Source organism: Falco punctatus (assembly GCF_963210335.1).
Source record: "Falco punctatus genome assembly, chromosome: 10".
NCBI classification, from domain to species: Eukaryota; Metazoa; Chordata; class Aves; order Falconiformes; family Falconidae; genus Falco; species Falco punctatus.
This window is the reverse complement of record NC_137590.1, coordinates 21,917,145-21,934,630: the sequence shown is the minus strand read 5'-3', so window position 1 is coordinate 21,934,630 and position 17,486 is coordinate 21,917,145. Positions and strand designations below refer to the sequence as shown.

Sequence of the window (17,486 nt, the reverse complement as noted above, 5' to 3'; positions counted from 1 at the left end):
ATAGTTTCTGAGCCAAAACTGTAACCTCTGTCTGAACATCAGCGCCGCGCAAATATTAATTTTTAACTCACTATGTCTGATTTAATCTCTTTAAATGGCTAATCATCCTCATTCTTAAAATTTCCATCCAGTTTGTGGTCAGAATTGGGCTAATTTCAAATTCCAAACAAATGGATACTCCCATGCTATCTACTGAGGTAATAAAGAATTCTCATTCCTATGAATGTCTCTACCTACAGGTATCTTATAGATAACAAGGAAGTAACCTTTCTTTTAGAAAAGCATAGAAATTAACCTTTTAAACACCTAACTGTAAAGTTTTCCCACAGCTCTAATTGTGCAGTGCTCTTCTGTTTTATCAGCACCCCTCTTTTCCACAGCCCATTTGAATACCACTGAAAATTTCAGCCTTCAAGATATTACCCACACAAACTCCGAGTTTTGATCTCCTCATAAACTCCTCATAAGGATGAGAGTTTTTCTCTCTATTTCTATATTCATATTTTGAAATAGAATTTGAGGGTTTGACATAATCCAAAACTGCCACTTTTAAATGACCTTAAGCAATGCTGAGCTCAAGACAAGCTCCATATCACATAGAACCAAGCCATAACACCGTATTCCCATCTACTTTTAATATCAATGCAGGATTTAATATGAAACATTTGAGTCATTAGGAGGAGAAATTTCAAGTGCTTCAGTTCCAGATTTAGGATTTTCTGCTCTTTACACAAGAGGACGTTTAAATAAATAAATCTGGATTTCACAGTAAAGTTGACATGGAAAACTATGGTTTACACCAACATCAGTAAAACGAAAGATTATTTTGTAAACCAATTCTGGACAAATACTATCTCCGCCCCTGCCCCCCCCCCCCCCCCCCCCCAACTGATGTATGCTATTTAATTCAGACAACAGGAACGTACAAGTAAGCACCCTACAGAATCCCCCAGTGGCTTTCCAAGCAGTGCACCTCCAGGAATCAGTACCACTGGGATACCTCGATTCTACATCTAGTGCAAAAATCTCATTGCAGCTATACCGTTTTAAACTGAAGAGTCATTCCTACAAAAGCTATGACAAGGTAAGCCATGCCCTCTTGAACTGTATGATAAATATAACTACCTAGATATAAAGTGTGTGCATTTTTAGCACACATTTGGCATATGTAACCATACACCAATAAAAATTATTTGCTCAGCGGAGCAGAGGTTTACATTTCCTTGCTAACACTTTACTAGTTTGGTAGTCTATCCTATTTTGATAACACAAATTTAAAAGTTTATAGGAAAGAAATTCCTTAACTGTCCTTTGAAATGCCTTAATATCTCTTCCTATTTAACTAGTTTATACTGAATAAAATTTTTTAAAGGAAATAAAATTTAAAGGTATCAAGATATGGTAATTTTATACCTGCCAGAGCTCAGAGCTGGACTCAAGTAATATTAGCCCATTACTGCTGGTTCCATAATGGTCTGATCCACATGAAATTGTCACTGCTATGAGAACCTGTCTATTTGGGATCTGCAAGTCCCCCCAGTACTTCCCTCTGTCTCTGCACCACTCTGTACTGGAAGTATTTTGGCTGTGTCAGCAGGGTAAATATATCTGTGATGGGTATAACACGAACTTGTTGGAGTATCACTGCATCACATCGCAATACGCACAGCTCTGCACAACAGACCAGAATGGAACATCAGCATAAAGGGAGGGAAGACGTGGGACATTTAAATAGCGCAGGCATGTAAGACACTTACATCTGAGATTTTTCTGAAAAGGTAGAACTATCAGTCCTGAAGCACAACCCAGTTTGTCACCCTTAAATATTGTGTTCCTTACATAAAGTACTGATAACTGTTAAGTCAATGTCCTGTACAATTTTAACACTCTAAGAAAATAACCATACATTTAAACTGTAGAAATCACAGAACAGTCGAGGTTGGAGGAAACCTCTGAGATCATTCCTTCCAACCTTCACCTGAAAGCAGGGCCTTAGATGAGGTTATCCAGGGCTCTGTTAAGGCAAGTCCCGAATACCTCCGGCAAGGGAGATTCCACTTCTTCTCTAGATGAACTTCTCCAATGTTTATTTCTTCTCATAGTGAAGAATTTTATTCCTATTGCCAGACAGAAATTAAAGGATCGCGTGCCTTCCATCCTGTCACCATTTATCCTCCAGAACAGAGTGACTACCATTTACATATTAAAAGACAGTGATTAAATATAGACTGTGTTCCAAGTTAAAAGGGATCACCCTAAATTTGAAAGAAATAGAAGGAGCATCAACCACAGCAGCACACTCTTTTTTTACACTCCTGCCCAAATAGCGCATCCCTACCTGAAAAATGAAGGCATGCAGAGCCAAGATTACAGCTGAGTCAGCAGGATCTGGTTTCAGAACCCTCTCATGAGACTTGTATCAAGTAAGCTTGTAAGTACACTGCTATTTATTTCAACAGAGGGCATGAAACCGTATGCATATATCCTTTTACATTTTTAAGAGAAACCTGACATTATTAGCACTGCCTTCTTCATAAATCTGAAGAATAAACATTTCCTTTGATCTCATGTGGAAATGGTCAAAGTCTGGTAGTGGTTTTTTTCTGCTGACATTTAACCCAAGATTCAATCCAAAGAAAAAGTGTCATTTTCCCTAGACTGCTAGTGCCCTCTGTAGGATTATTTTAAATAAAATATTAGGAACAAAGTAGAAGAAAAACCTAAAAAGAAAGGATGTAAACCTGCCACATTACTATCGCACTTCATAAACATATTGGAGATGGTGTATTAAATTGGTATTTCCTATTTCATAAATTCAGGGATTTTATAATAGGCTGTGGATCCAAATCAGATAGTAATAGGCAGAATATGCCCATACAATGTTACCAGACAATTGAAACTGCAGAATGAAAACTTGAGTACCTGAAAATCAGCCAAGACAGTGGATATATGAAGGTGTTCAGAGCTAGTCAAAAATACCCACCATTTTGCAGAACTGCAGATTGCTTTTAAAGCATGTCTCAAAAGACTCTCCATTGTGTGTAGCTAAGCAAAACACTGAAATAAATTCATGAGAAAATCTACTGTATCAAAGTTTTTACTGAAGTTGTAGGCTTCAATATTTAGGTTTCATTCTTGATACTACCTGGGACATGATTCTGCTCCTTCTTGCCATGGACAAAAAATAGACCTCTTTAAATTACACACTCTGTTAAAATTTTGGCTATTTCTTATTTCATTATCATATTAGACAATTAGAGGGGCATGGTAACGTGGAGCCTTAAGATAACTAGTAACTAATAATTTAAATGCAGGCACAGAAATGCAAAGCTCATTTGTCTGTTTACATTCCTTAGAAATGTTTTTGATAATTTAGATGAGTTCAATAGTGAACCTGGGAGGTGGCTGATGCTTTTAATGCCATAGTACGCTTGTGGTGTTATAAGATATTAAAGGTCAAGGAAGTTAACCAAGGTATACTAACATATGCATGGACTAAATAACTCCGACAATTCAGAAGTGAATTAAAAGGCTCCAATTGTATGAAAGGATTATGATGACATAAAAAAAGTCACAAGCCTGAATGGCTCTTTATTTTCCCACAATCCAAAAATGCAATTAGACTTTATTTGGATTTTTCTTAAGAAAAAATGCCCGCAACAGCAATTACACACGTTAAAATACCCTGCCTAGAATGTTACTCCAATTATAAATGGCTAATCACTGTGACAATAAATAAAAATAAAACGTATCACAGCGTGTTACCATTTTATGACATGGGGAATTAGGGCACTGAAATTCCTGTAATTTTGAAGGGAGTGTTGCATATAAACTGTTGGGCTAACTCAAAAGGCAAGTTAAACCGATCATGCCCTAACCTCAAAAGTGTCCACAGGACTGAACTAGCTGTCTAAGTCATCTGCACTAGAGATGTATCTCTTCTCCACATCTTGAAACCAGTGTCAGACAACATGCAGAGACTGAGAAAGCAAAATGAAATACTGAACATACCATGTAAACTATGGGGAAGTGAGATTTGCATCTCTTTACGTGCGCTCCTTTGCTAAGAGTACGTACACATCTCACAACAAACATGTGCATGTATCCAGGAATCTCCTACTTTTATGGAACAGTGTAATCGTTTTTGATGTTACATAAATCCTTTCCCCAAGATTTCTAGAAAACCAATGGTCTCATCATGAACTAATTAATGGAATCTTTCAAAAAATCTAGGTTATTTATTTCCCAGTAGCTAGCTATTCCTCCATGCTCCATTTACTGTCCCTTTCATTTCTGATGTATTCTGTTTCAATTAATGCACTTTCATTGCCACAAGACACAGACGATTGACTAACAAGACAATTCACATTTGGAGGGAAAGGCCACAGATTAATAAAAGCTGAAAATTGCAACCTACTTTGTAAATGATTGAAACATAGTACAGCAAAGGCTACTTTCTATCACAAAGTGACCACTCGTGCCAAAACAGTCCACCAAAACAGGCAGATTTCTCTTTCTCCTGTTTCCTTCTCCAAAAACACACATCAGAGCTAGTACTGGGTAAGGAGATGAGAACTTACGAAGACTGGCACACAACATGGTCATGCAAGTCTCATTTCCTTAGGCAAAATACAGGATATGGGTCAGAAAACTTGAATTGTCTCAGCACATTGACAATAAACTTTGCCTGGCAATGCTACAATTAACTTAAAAAAAGCCAAAAATTTGTCAGACCAACTGCTTTTGTTTCTCATGGATGAGGACCAACTTTGTGTCATGACTGTATTTTTAAGTGAGGTTCAAGTTCAACTTACATAAGCCCTCATTATGTTGGTTTTTTTTTTTCAAGACCATAATTTATGACTGGAAATTTCGACCAGAACAAAATTCTGAGTATTCAATGCAACTTCTGTAGGCTGTCAGCTTAAAAAGCAACCTTGTTTCTTTCAGTCATTTTTAATATTTTAGGAAGCAGATGATCTTGTATGCTTCTTCAGCAACCACTCTGTCTTTCTGAAGAGATGGATTACAATGAGAAATGAGGGTTCACAGAACTATCTGCCTAAAAGCAGCTGGTATTTTAGTTACTCAGTTGACAAATTATTGGGTTTTTTTGTATGCATGAGGTGTGTGAAGACTTCTTTTTCCTTTCTATTTTTTTTTTCTCTCTCTTTTTTTTTTTTTTTTTTTTTAAAAAGACTGAAATCAGTACTTTACTTTCCTTATTTAGTAATCTTGGTAAACTGAGAAAAAGCCAAGATAGTTCAAGTTCTGTCTTCCATGAGCCTAACAGCACACCACCCACATGGAGGTAGGGATCATCTAGCCAGCCAGCAAATGCTGCAGGACGAGATACATCCCACACGGCGTCTCCCGAGTCCAGTAGTTACAGAACATGAGCAGAAGAGGAGAGTACTGAAAAGGAGGAGACAGAGGAAACATGACACAGGAAAACAAGGTTTCATCAGTTCTACTACTCATGCCAGAACTTGCCAGCTTGTTCTTTTAAATGAAAGCAAGATCTAATTCAGATTTAGAGATGATTATGACATGCTGATATTAGTTAAATCACTATTTACATAGTGTATCTTCTAAAATAGTATGCATGGATTTTCCAACATAGAATGTTGCAAATTTATTAGCATATTATGTTATTATAATATAATAATTGTATTATTAATCTGTGAATTTAATTTTCTTCTTATACAAGGCCTGATTGAGGTGATTCAGTGTCCCTGGAGGATGCTGAGGACCCTCCCTTGCCATCATCACGAGATGAGGTTTTGGGCTGTGACGGCTAGATGGGGTAACGTTCCAAAATCTCATGACATGCAATCACAGGACAACGGTTTCCAGAGAAGGAAAAACACAATTTCCAGAAAAGAAACAAGAACCACTGGTAAGCTGAACCAGACCGGTATTTTTCCCTCAAGGAAAATCCTCATCACTGTTATTAGAAGTTACACACGGAGAACAAGGAGACTTGAGTCTAAAGGGTGCGACTGCCAAGTCACTGCAAGACGACTGTGCTGAAATCCAGTGCTGATCTATCCTGTAAGTGCAATGACTTTGGTAAGGATACTGAATTAGCTGCTGGCCTGTGCCAGCAATTTGACCATATCAGACTGGAGCGATGTGCTCAGTCCTCACCAGCCACATCCCCCAGAACTCCACTGGTAAACGCTGCATTATAGAGCTCAGAGCTACAAACTCAAGCTAATGAAAGCTGTCAGATTACCAGCTTAGTGAATGCACACAAAGTCAGTACATGTCATTCAGAAAAGCATCACTTCAGACAGAACACGGTACTTGGCATTTCTGATGCATTGCCACAGACACAGTTTCACTGCAATATTTATAAAACCATAACATGTTCCCACCTTCAAACCCTACGTTATACAAATCCTGAAATTAGATTTAGAGCATGTACTTTTGTAACTTAAAGGACCTCCCACAATAGTGGAGGAAAAGAAAGCAAATAGTACAATTTATCAGATAAAAATATTGAAGAAATCTTTAGTGGCTGGTTTCCATTCCTGTCAAACTACTCACTAAAATGTCTTATTTTTGATTAATTTACTCCCCCTTATCTGTGTTTGAAGCAAAATGAAAAAATGTGTTTCACCAGTGCCAGTTTTTCTTGAAGTTATTTTTTCCAAGTACCTCCAGGACAGCAAGTCACAACTGCAGTTACATTAAAGGAGGATTATACCTTTTTCAAGAGAAGCCAGCTGGTTTTTGGATTGTAAATGTCATGTTTACAACATACAGCTTTGGGATAGTCTTACAACTTCTGGAGCTTAATGGAAAACTCAATTTCCCCCGAACGAAGCCACTATTAAGAAAAATCTGAGGATGGCAAAATCTCAAGTGCTTACCTTTGTCATTGCTACTTGTTGGTGTCGGAGGGGGAAGTCCAGGCTTAGATTTGTCATAATTGTTAAAGCTCTGGCTGCGTCGATTGTTGGCACTAATAGAACCACGAGCTTTGGTCTCACTGCCTGCAGCGGACACCCTCGTGGTGGGGCCTGGAAGTCTGATGAAAGAATTACAGTACAAATAAATATATTAAAAAGCACTCTAGGAAAGAAACTGTGGAATACCATGCATAAGCTGAAAAGAACAGGATCAGTATCACAAGTACGTACTCACAAGGGTCTTTGTTCTTTTAGAAGAACAACAGAAAAATAAATCATCCTAGATGAAAAACACACATCAAATTGCTACAAATCTTGTGAATCAGAAATAGTTGCAAGTAAATTCAGTAGAGCAGTACCACTGGTACAAGGTTAAGGTTAAGTGAGACTGTTCTTAAACCAGATTGCTGGACACTTTTATACACTGGATGCAGAAGGGCTACCTGTATTTTGGAAGTAATAATGAGAGAACATGTCTGCCTTTTCCCTTGTAGGGAAGCACATCCCATCTCTGCTCTGAAAGCTGCAAGCCTAGTAACCAAGCCCAATGGAACTTTACCTTGGTTTAATTATTTGAGCCTATAAAAAAATCACACAAAGCTTAAGTGCCCCCTCTTAGGGCAACCACATTATTAGCGAGTTGGTGTAAGCCTCTCATTCAACCTGGGTCAATCTCTTCCAGCATTTCCTTACCATAGCCTGTATTTACAAGATTTAGCTGTTTACCTAGGAAAAAAATGTAGTTAGGATTCTGAAGTAAGTAGACAGGGAAGAATACTACTATCATGCTTTTCAGGCAAAAGGGGAGGGGGAAGACTTTTCTGTAAAGCCCAACAGATTTAGGAAAGTCACTGACATCACATCTCAACAATACGTGTACTTGAGTCCATCAAAGTTTCCATGTTGGTACTGCATTTGGTGCACAAATGAACACGGATTTCCACATTCCAAATAGATGAAATACTAAAAATTGACTAAATTGAGCAACTGTTTTAGTTGCTCAAAATGCACACTGCAGAGTTAGCGAAACAGCTCCCTGTTTTGAAAAGCAAGGACATCACACTAAACACTAAAAGACAGAACCAATTACAGTAGCCCTGAAAGGGACCGCTCTTTGCTGACTTTTTTTTTTTTGTATGGTAGAATCTCTTTAAAACTTCTTTATATAAAACACAAAAATCTGTCTTCAATAATTTGTGCCAATAATAGGCTAAAATGAAAAAGTCCCAGTTGTCAGAAAGAACAGGGATGCAGCCGACCAAATCACCATTGTGCCGCTGGGAAGGAAGAGAAGCCAGGAAGGAGTCTGGCAGGGCTTCCTAAATAAACTGACCTCTCCAAGACTAGTGAAGAAATAAGAAATACAAAAAGAAACATGAAGGATGAGAACAAAAATGTCAGCAGCTGCATGCACATGCTTTCAAAGCTCAAAAGAGGGTAAGACATAAGGGCATAATTCAAATACAAAACCAAAAACTAATTTACAAACTCAAACCACCACAGATTTGGCACAACACATCATGGTTCTGAGGTTGACTTTGCCGAAGCCATTTAGAAAGTCCCTTAATTTATCCAGCCTTTTTCAACACGGAGGGGTGCTAGAAAGTTGTACATACTCTCATTGCAGCAAGGTGTAAATAAGAACACCCCAGAGATGCTTCATCCACTGTAGAGCAGACTACATGGGAAGAAGCAGAGGCAAAGCAGGGATAAACCCTTTTCTTGAGAACTTGGAAGTCACCAAGACAAGAAAGTTCATTAAAAGTTTGTTTTACTTAACAGGAAACAAGTTAGGTTTCCTATAGGCAGGAAGGTACAAGATACTTCACCTGAAAGTTTCTACCCAGTGATAAAACACTGAGAGTCCGGGCCAGCCACCTCATGAAGGGTACCAGAGCCCCCAGTACTGGGAGGGGAGTTTTCTAGCAGGGCTTGGCAGGAGGGAAGGGATAATGTTCTTGTACCGATGGGTAAGAAAAGTCTTCCCACGCATGCCCACACAGCTTCTGCAAATCTGTCACATTTTAAATTAAATAAAGCTGCCCAAACCATGTGACCACTCAAGAAGTGACAAGTTTTCAATTCAAGTCAGTATTGTCACTGCCAATAAAAACATACTGAGAGTAAAAAACATACGTGCTAAAAACACTCTCGACGAAGGTATTTCTGTTAGACGTTTTTCCACCCCCTGTAGTTTAATTCACTGATTTTAAGCTCCTGCTTTTGGTATTAGGCCAATATATTTCACAGTAGTGCCTGTGAAATCTAGGGGCGGAAAAAAAACAGGTTCAGGGAGTCATTTCTAGCTTCCTGCTCTTAGAGACAAGGTACTGAGCTCAGAGAATGCTCTCCTTTACCACTCTGCAGCACCTCTTCTAGGCAAACTGTCAAGCCACAATTATGATCAAGAGAGAACATGAAAAGGGAACACGGAACATTTTAACAGGAGTTATATTGCAGACCTTCACTGTTGTCATGAAAGAAATAAGATGGGGGAAATAAAACCGAATTATACAGCAGAACTAACAATCTACACTAACATGTCAAGCTGAATAAAAATCAGAAGTAATAGGTCATAAGCTTAGTAAAAATGGTATCGTATAATTTACCAATATAAAACTATATAAAATTTTCTAGTAAAATATTTTAATCTATAATCGTACTAGAAGTAAACATGATTAATAACCACATTAATAACACAGCAACCCTTATGATCACTGCGATGAGATGGCCATACGAGCTGCCAAGCAAGCCACGCTGGGATTCAGGAGAAAAATTTACTGAAATACCTATTAATCATTTTCAGGGAGATTAGACGCGCTCAGCTTCAGAGCACTGGGAAGTGCCAGTGCTCTGGTGAGACAGACCCACACGGTGCTGTTCGCGCTCACAGGGTGCATGTGATGCTCTCCTTACCAGCTAAGGCATGAGCCTGATGCTAGTCCTTTCAAAGAGGCAAATGTAAACACAACTCATACAGATATGTACAGTGGGGAGGGAACTCCCAGAACCATGTTTTGTTCTCAAAAGCAAAAGCTCAAAAGGACAAGAAAACCCAATTATTTTCTTGCGGGCCAGAATGCATTCCACACCTTGAAAAAAAAAAAAAAAACAAATTAAAATCCATCTAACATTTCCACATTTCAGCTGTTTGTAAAATGCCTTGTTACAAACTGTTTTCAACAGGAACCCTAAACATGCATCCAGAAACAGTGCAAAAGGTTTATTCATGCTTTGCAGAAGATGAAGAAATGCTAACCTAGAAGACTTTTTCTGACCAAGAGTGAATCGGATGATTTTGCTTTGAGATGAGTCCCTGGGAGATGCACTGTGACAGGAAAGAAAAAGTGGAAGATAACATTGAACAAAGAAACTTTTTTTTTTATTATTTTAAACCACTGAATTTAGTAAGTAGTTTTAGGGAGGAAAGAGTTTTTAAGAATTTCACAGGCAAAAAAGCTTCTTACTGAAGTATGACTCCAGGTCAAAATTCCTACAATCTGAAAGGAATTAATTTTTATAGAGTAATAAATATGCAATTCTGCATGCAAACCTCAACTTTATTACTCTTTCCTTCTCAATCCTTTATTATATGTAATTCCTACAGAATCTGAGCAACTGAACTTTAGCATACACTAAGAAAACATGAGATTTAAGAACTTCAGGTTTGATATTTTTTAAATTATTTGAAACCCAGCACAAGGACTGAAAATACCAAAGCACTATTCAAATTGTCCCATGTATCTCTGCATGTTTTTGACCGGGAAGTCACAGAAATATGTTAAAATACATCTTTGTTTTACAGTAATTATTTCCTCTATGAGTTTATACATTCTGTAGCAACACTGGTTTTTTTTAATTATACAAAAATATTGTTTATACCCAAAATGAATATCATTCATGAGGAAAGACATAAGCAAAACCCAAATAAGCTCTGGGTAGCCTCACTTGGAAGGCTTAATTTAAACTGTTTATATCCCTCATAAAAAGTGCTTAAGATAAGTGTTCACCTTAAAATGTGTTATTTTAACACAAGTAAGCCTTAACTTGAAATATTAAATAAAAAGCCTTCATACTTCAGTAATTATGCAAATATGGATTCATCCTTTAATGCTGCCCACTTACCCCCACTAAAACCCTCACTCTCTTTGCAGTGGAAGGGTCAGACAAGTAGAAGGCTGTCCATGCATTCACAGTGGTACCGCCCTCATAAACTGCTTTTATTCTAACCTGGCAAGAGCACCACTAGGATTTAAGACATTTAGGGGACAAAGACCCCCTCTATTTATAATATTCTGATCTAGGAGTGCCAACAAACACCAATTGCAAAAATTATTTTTCATGTAAGCCATATTTTATTTTGAGCGGTAAGCCTAGATTTAATTTTCACTGTCACCAACCATGATAAGCTCCATTTCTTTTACCACTTCTAGAGCCTTCTACTTCTTAGTGAGGACTGAAATTCTTATAAACTGAGAACCGAAGTTGGTTTTCACATGCCCCAAGTACATATTCTGTAATGGCAACAATCTACATGCTTTGCGAGTAGAAAGAAGCAAAAGGAATAGTGAGAAAAACACCCTTAAGAAATACTGTGGTTACTTGGTGTAGCAGGTATTTTACACCCATTGGACTGCATATTTCCAGCACCGAGAACATATTTAAGCACATCTGTTTTGATTTCCAAAGGCATGAAGTCAACTGCTACCCAGCATTCAATTTCCAATATACTCTTTATTCCAGAGTAGAACTAAAGAAAGAAGTTTATTTGGCTTTTGAAGACCTTTAACAAGAAGAAAAAAATAAATAAACATTGGAAAAAACCAAACTTAAAGGAAATTTCCCCACCTGGACTGCATTTCTGGTTGTGCTTTGAACTGATGCTGCGCAGCTTGCAGGGGCTGTTGGCACGGAGTCTGGAGTGAAGCCGGTACCTGCTGCTGTGGTACCCCGACCTGGCACTGGGATGGAGTCCCTGCTGGCTGAGATACTGAGGGAGGCTGCTGGGACGGATGGTGGTGTGGTTGCTGTTTCTGTGGCTGCTGTTGCTGTTGCTTGTATCGAGATAAACTGAAGAAAAGGCCCAAGATGGCCTTTAGATTCCCATTCCTGATTTCTGTAAGGCAATGTTCAGAACTTGTCAGCCACCAGTCACTGTTTCTCTCCGACAGCACAACGGGTCATCCACTGCACTCTTCATAACGCCATCTGAACTCCGTTCCTTTAGGATATGACAGGCTTTCTGCACATCTAATCAGTGCTACAGCTGATCACCAGTGAGCACCAGCTACAAATAAGTAACTAATTTCTTCCCCGCGGTGACTACACTATGTCTCGCATTTCTGCCGTAGCCTGTGTGTTATTGCCAGTGTGCTTAAAAAGAGAGTTCCTTTGAAGTAACTAAAAAAACCCAAAACAAAAACCCCCACAGTGACACGTGTATTAACAACAGTACACTGAAAATGATTTCTCAGTCCTAAATTTGCCTAAGGAAGAGAAACTAATAAGTTATCACACAGTATTATGTCATTACTGGAATATCAAACTGATCGTTTCCCATACGACAATGATGCAAGTTTTGCACTAGAAAACACGATTATTGGGTGAAATGACTGTATTAAAAAAGATAATTACCAGTCTGATACTATCACAAGACAATAAAGAATGGATACCCAAAGTGCCTAAAGACAGCTTGACAGTGAATGAAAAACATTTCAATTCCTAAAAGTCATCCTGTTCCGCTTGGCAATATCAAATGCCAAAACAAAACCAAACAGAAATACAAAGATAAAGACACGTGTCAGGCCATGCTGTTATCCACTGTTGTTATAATTAAAATGCAAGAGCACCAATTCAATCTTGCAGACAACCTTAAAAATGTGCTGTGACTTAATTATTTAGCATGTTTAATTTCTTAAATTAAAAAAGTGAATTAAAAAGGCTACATCAAACAGTTGAACTTTTACATGCACTATATAGACCACTTGAACTAATAAAACTTCCTGTTGCCCTAAGCTTTTAAATCCCTCTACATGGATTAGTTCAAGAGGGGAAGAAAAGGATGTGGCAAAACAGTGGCCAAGCACAAAGGTGAGAACCAGAGTTTTAATTTCTCTCCCCAGTTCTGGCTGAAGAGTTGCTCCGACTTTGCAATGGGCCCTGTTCTATCTTCTGTTCCCTCTCCCACCCACATTTCTGCTCACACTGCTCATCTTTGCTGTGTAACAAACTTCTGTTCTGAACTTCGAGCCCTTTATCCACAAAATCTCAGGTTCATGACTTAAAAATTTTGCTCCTCTTTACTATACCGGCTGCCAGCTTTGGTCTCCTTGCCTAGCTGTGCCTCAGTCTACTGTTTCTTCCTGCCACTAATCTATCTTCTTCCTTAGTTTTGTTTCGGTCAATGCCCATGTTCTCAGAGACTCCTAGACCTTATCTAAGCGGTCTGGGTCATCACCCAGGCCAAGGATACCCCCTTCCTTTCTTCTCCTGACTGAATCTCCTTAGCCATTTTTTCCTTCTTGCATTCTGGCCCCCCCACCAGCGCTCTCTCCCATCACTGCCCCCGTTCCCTTGTTTAAATGACTATCAATCCCAGGGCCCGTAAGCAACCATTTTCTGTTTCCCCTTGTTTTCTGAGCCAATTTTAGTCTCTTTCTGGACCATGGGTCCCAATGTACCCTGGCTGTTGCCCCTTTTACCAGTCTGCTCCTGCTCCCATGCAGCCTCATGCCACAAACCCAGCTTCTCCCTCTGCCCATCAGGCAGGTTCCTTCTCTAATCTGCCAGTGTTCAGCTAAGGAGGACAGGGATGGGAGTAGACAATAAAGTAAAAGAAACACAAAAGACAGCAAAGCACAGTGAAAAGGATGTCCTTATCTTCAGTAAAGAACTCAAGTTACTCATGGGAATTGTAAAGAAAGTAGCACTTAATCACAGGCTGAAGCATAACTAAACAGACCCAGAGGCACTGGGAAGCTTAACTGCACAAATACAGGCCAGGAGATAAAAGAAATTACCAGAGGTCGGCATGTTTAAACTTAGCAAAGCTATATGCATGTGCAAAGGGGGACTTAATTTCCATGTGAGGTGAGAGGGTATTATAACCCACCTAAACCTGTCGCTTTCTATGGCTGTCTGTCTTCTGCTGCATTTATCAGAAGACCAACCTGCTTTGGGCACTTTTCTAAGCTGACCAAAATGTGATAATCAAAGGGAAAACATCTTTACTGACTTTCAAAAGAAGCAGTCTCTTTCCCTCAGGATTTTAAGCAAAATATTTCAATCAGGGCTTTCAGAGGTAGTCCTGTTTCTCTTATCTTAGACTGAGGTAATTCACCTGGCAGTTTGCCCTTGCACTTTGTACAAAAAGTTATTTCAAAGAGTACTTCACCCGCACCAGGTCCTGCCCATCACTGCAGTCTCAAGCTGCTTCCTGCTTCAAGTCCCCTCCAGCCCATGTGTCAGCTTAAATATGTATATTAACTTTGATAAGGGCAAGCACGTCATCCACCTATTTTAAATCTGGAGCCAAAAATGACTTGTATGTTAGAAACAAACACTCTAGACATTTGAGAGGAGACTGGAATTCGGTGTTCAGAGAACCCCCACAAACCTACCCTTTGGAAATTTCCCTCCTGGAATACCTCACTTGATACTTGTTTCCCCTACAGGTGGAACTTTCACTACTGTAGCTTGCCAATCATCCTTCACTGGTCTTCACAAAAATAAGCTGGACTCAGTGGAAATCGAAAAGAAAAAAAAATCAGTTCAGGAAAAAAAAGGTAAAGAAAAAGGTCTGCTGGATAAATCACTGGAGAAATATCATTATCTGATTCCTCTAACACTTGTGAATGAAATTTCTGCCAATCAAAACTACTCATTGTGTGCAGAATACAGATCAATGCGAACCAATGAAGAAAAATAGCCTGTCGCTGTTTAGTCATTTGTTTGCATCTGCTTCTGTAAACCTTACTTTGCATCTGATTCTTTAAAGCACGTGGGACTAGAGCAAACAGAACTAGTTTACATGGACTGGACTGGTTAGCCAAACTGGCTACCAGGCATACAAATTAAGAATCACTGCACATTCCTTAGTTTCATCTATCCTGCCAGAAAACAGGGCTGTCATATATATGTACTATTCAGCCCTGAAGATAGCAGGTGTCTGCTTCTGTCATTTTGCACTAGCCTCTTAGGGCTGACCCCCGAGGGATTCCGTGTGCAGTCCCCATCAACCCTGCTTAGTGCGTGTAAGAGGTGAGGCAAGATGGTCTGCTGACCGGAACAAAATGGAAAAAAAATAAAAGAAAAAAAAAAAAAAAGCAGGAAATTCTATTCACAGCGAATGACAGAAGAGGAGAGAAAGGGTGAAAATAACTACAAGCAGGTTTGAATTCAATCAAAATGTTGAGAAGCATATATACTTCGAGCTGATCCAGGACACATCCTGAAGTCTAGGCGGACTGACTCAAACCCCGCCTGCACATGCTCTAGGCTGACAGGGTCTATCTGACTTCAGGGACCCAAAGGTACCAAAACAGCCCTGGGATGAACTTTGCAGACTCTACTGTGGAACATGATCTGAATGTGAACGATACTGGGAATTTTATAAAAACAAGGAAGGGAAATGCAAGAAGGAGTTAATTTCCACCACACACACTTGATCTGCAGGCAGTTTTTGATAATTAAAGAGTAATTTTTTGAAGACTGTACTTAAGTGTACTCAGTGTGGTATCATTGAACTCTGGTAGCCTGGTAAGTGCCCTACTCATGCTTAAAACAGCATCGTATGGTCACCATCAGTGACTGCAGATCTTTAGCATATTCACTGCATAAATCTGTAGCAAAAGGCCATGTCTAAATGGCACACATGTATCAGAGCAGGTTCTTTTCACTGGAAGGACATGACACATGAACTCCCAAATTGTTTCAACGTGTAGGAGTCATCCAAATCCCAGTTTTGAATCATTAACTTCCTCCCACACTAAAACTGCACTATTGAAAAATACGTGTTCTCAAGCAACCCAGGAGAGACTTCAATGTTTACTCCCATTTGGAAGCAATCACAATCTTCTCCTTCCTCCTCGTTGAGGATCTGCCAGCGAAGTAAACAAAGTTGTTTGCAGTGGACCTAGCAGGTCTTGGCAACTTGCGCAGAAACACTGGCTTGTTTGGTTAAGGCACTCTTCACTTTAAGTGGTTCTGTGTTCTCTCCTGTTTAGTTTCCCCCTCCTTCATCAGCACCGTTAAGGAGGGACTGAGAACAGAAACTGAATTCCTTGTTGTATTCAAGTCCTTTAACTTCATTTTACAAAAAATGTTTCTTCCCCCTCCTGCTGTCACTTTTTTCCTTCAGTGTTAGTGGTGGAGCCAGTACATTCTCTCATTCATACGCTGGCAGCACACATTACTGGTATCTTCCTAGCTTCTGTATGATTTAAAATGTTAATTCCTAGACAGCGTAAAAGAAGGGAAGAAATACAAACCCAGCGAAGCCATGGGATAACCTATATCCTACAGAGTCTGACTTGCGATTTGGCGGGAGAGCAACGAACGAACATTAATCATGCTGTCCCTGCCCCAGTGCGAACCACACAGCACTGCCAACTTTGCACAGCCAGGAAGTTTTCTTATAATCTGCTTTTTTTCTTATATTTTGCATTGTATAAAGACAGGTAAATGACGTGACATTTATTGTAGTTTTATATATCATATCAAGGTCAAAACTGGCTTTTACAATGGATTCAGTTGCATTTTCTTTTTAACCGTTTCCTGGTAAACAAACTTTTTGCTGTTAGAAGTTTTAGCTCATACTTTTGTTTTCTTGACATGAGAATCCTGATTCTAACTGAGCTATTGAGGTATATAATGCAGGCAGTACTTGGGCTGACTATATTAAAGCTTTGCTTTGGAAGAAAATACGTTATTGCTGTTCTAACCCAGCTTAAGGATATACCACAAAAGACAACAGCTAATGTTCAGCCTCCTCTTTCCCTACTAGTGGTGGCATAATCAGGTTAGATCAATGTGTACTAAATATCTGCCTCTTTGCTTCCCACACTTACGAACCACGTCAAAATTAGTGTAATGACATTTCAAATACACATTTTAAAGTGCCTTGTAAGATCTCATAGACTAGGATTAGGTAGGATGCTTATTTTTGAGGACAGCAAGGAATTCTTTAAGCTACTTTCCAAATTGTGAAAATGTATTTTTAAATTGTAATATTTAATAAGTTTTTTTAAAATAATAGCTGTAGTTTTATAGGGGAGTTACAGAAGTTTTTAATATTTCTGTAACTTTTTTAATGTAGCGCACATATACAAAACCCATGTACATGATGGTGTCACCACAGAGTTCATCCACAGTGGGTATCTAGCATTCACTTCATAAACATCATTTACCAACAATAAAGAAAAGGCTTCAAATCTTCAATTCAAAGCTGAGACTTCAGATCATGATGATAATGTGCACGGTGCTGCGTTTTGGATTTGTGACTACACCAGTGTTGATAAGGCACCGCTGTTTTGTTGTTGCCGAGTGATGCTTGCACAGCGCCAAGGCTTT

General features: G+C 39.0%; 1 protein-coding gene across 4 annotated transcripts in view; it reads right to left on the bottom strand.

Annotated features, from left to right (window-relative positions):
- Positions 1–17,486, bottom strand: part of NAV2 (neuron navigator 2) — a 266,799-nt gene that overhangs the window by 121,485 nt on the left and 127,828 nt on the right. For 3 of the 4 annotated variants that reach the window (XM_080405385.1, XM_080405386.1, XM_080405387.1), the window contains exons 5-6: positions 11,766–12,033; positions 6,879–7,036 (exon numbers count right to left, since the gene is read on the bottom strand). In XM_080405385.1, the coding sequence (XP_080261511.1) occupies positions 6,879–7,036; positions 11,766–12,033 (426 nt within the window). Of the gene's footprint in view, positions 1–6,878; positions 7,037–10,176; positions 10,246–11,765; positions 12,034–17,486 lie in introns of all 4 variants that reach the window. The other variant, XM_080405389.1, reaches the window with a different exon arrangement.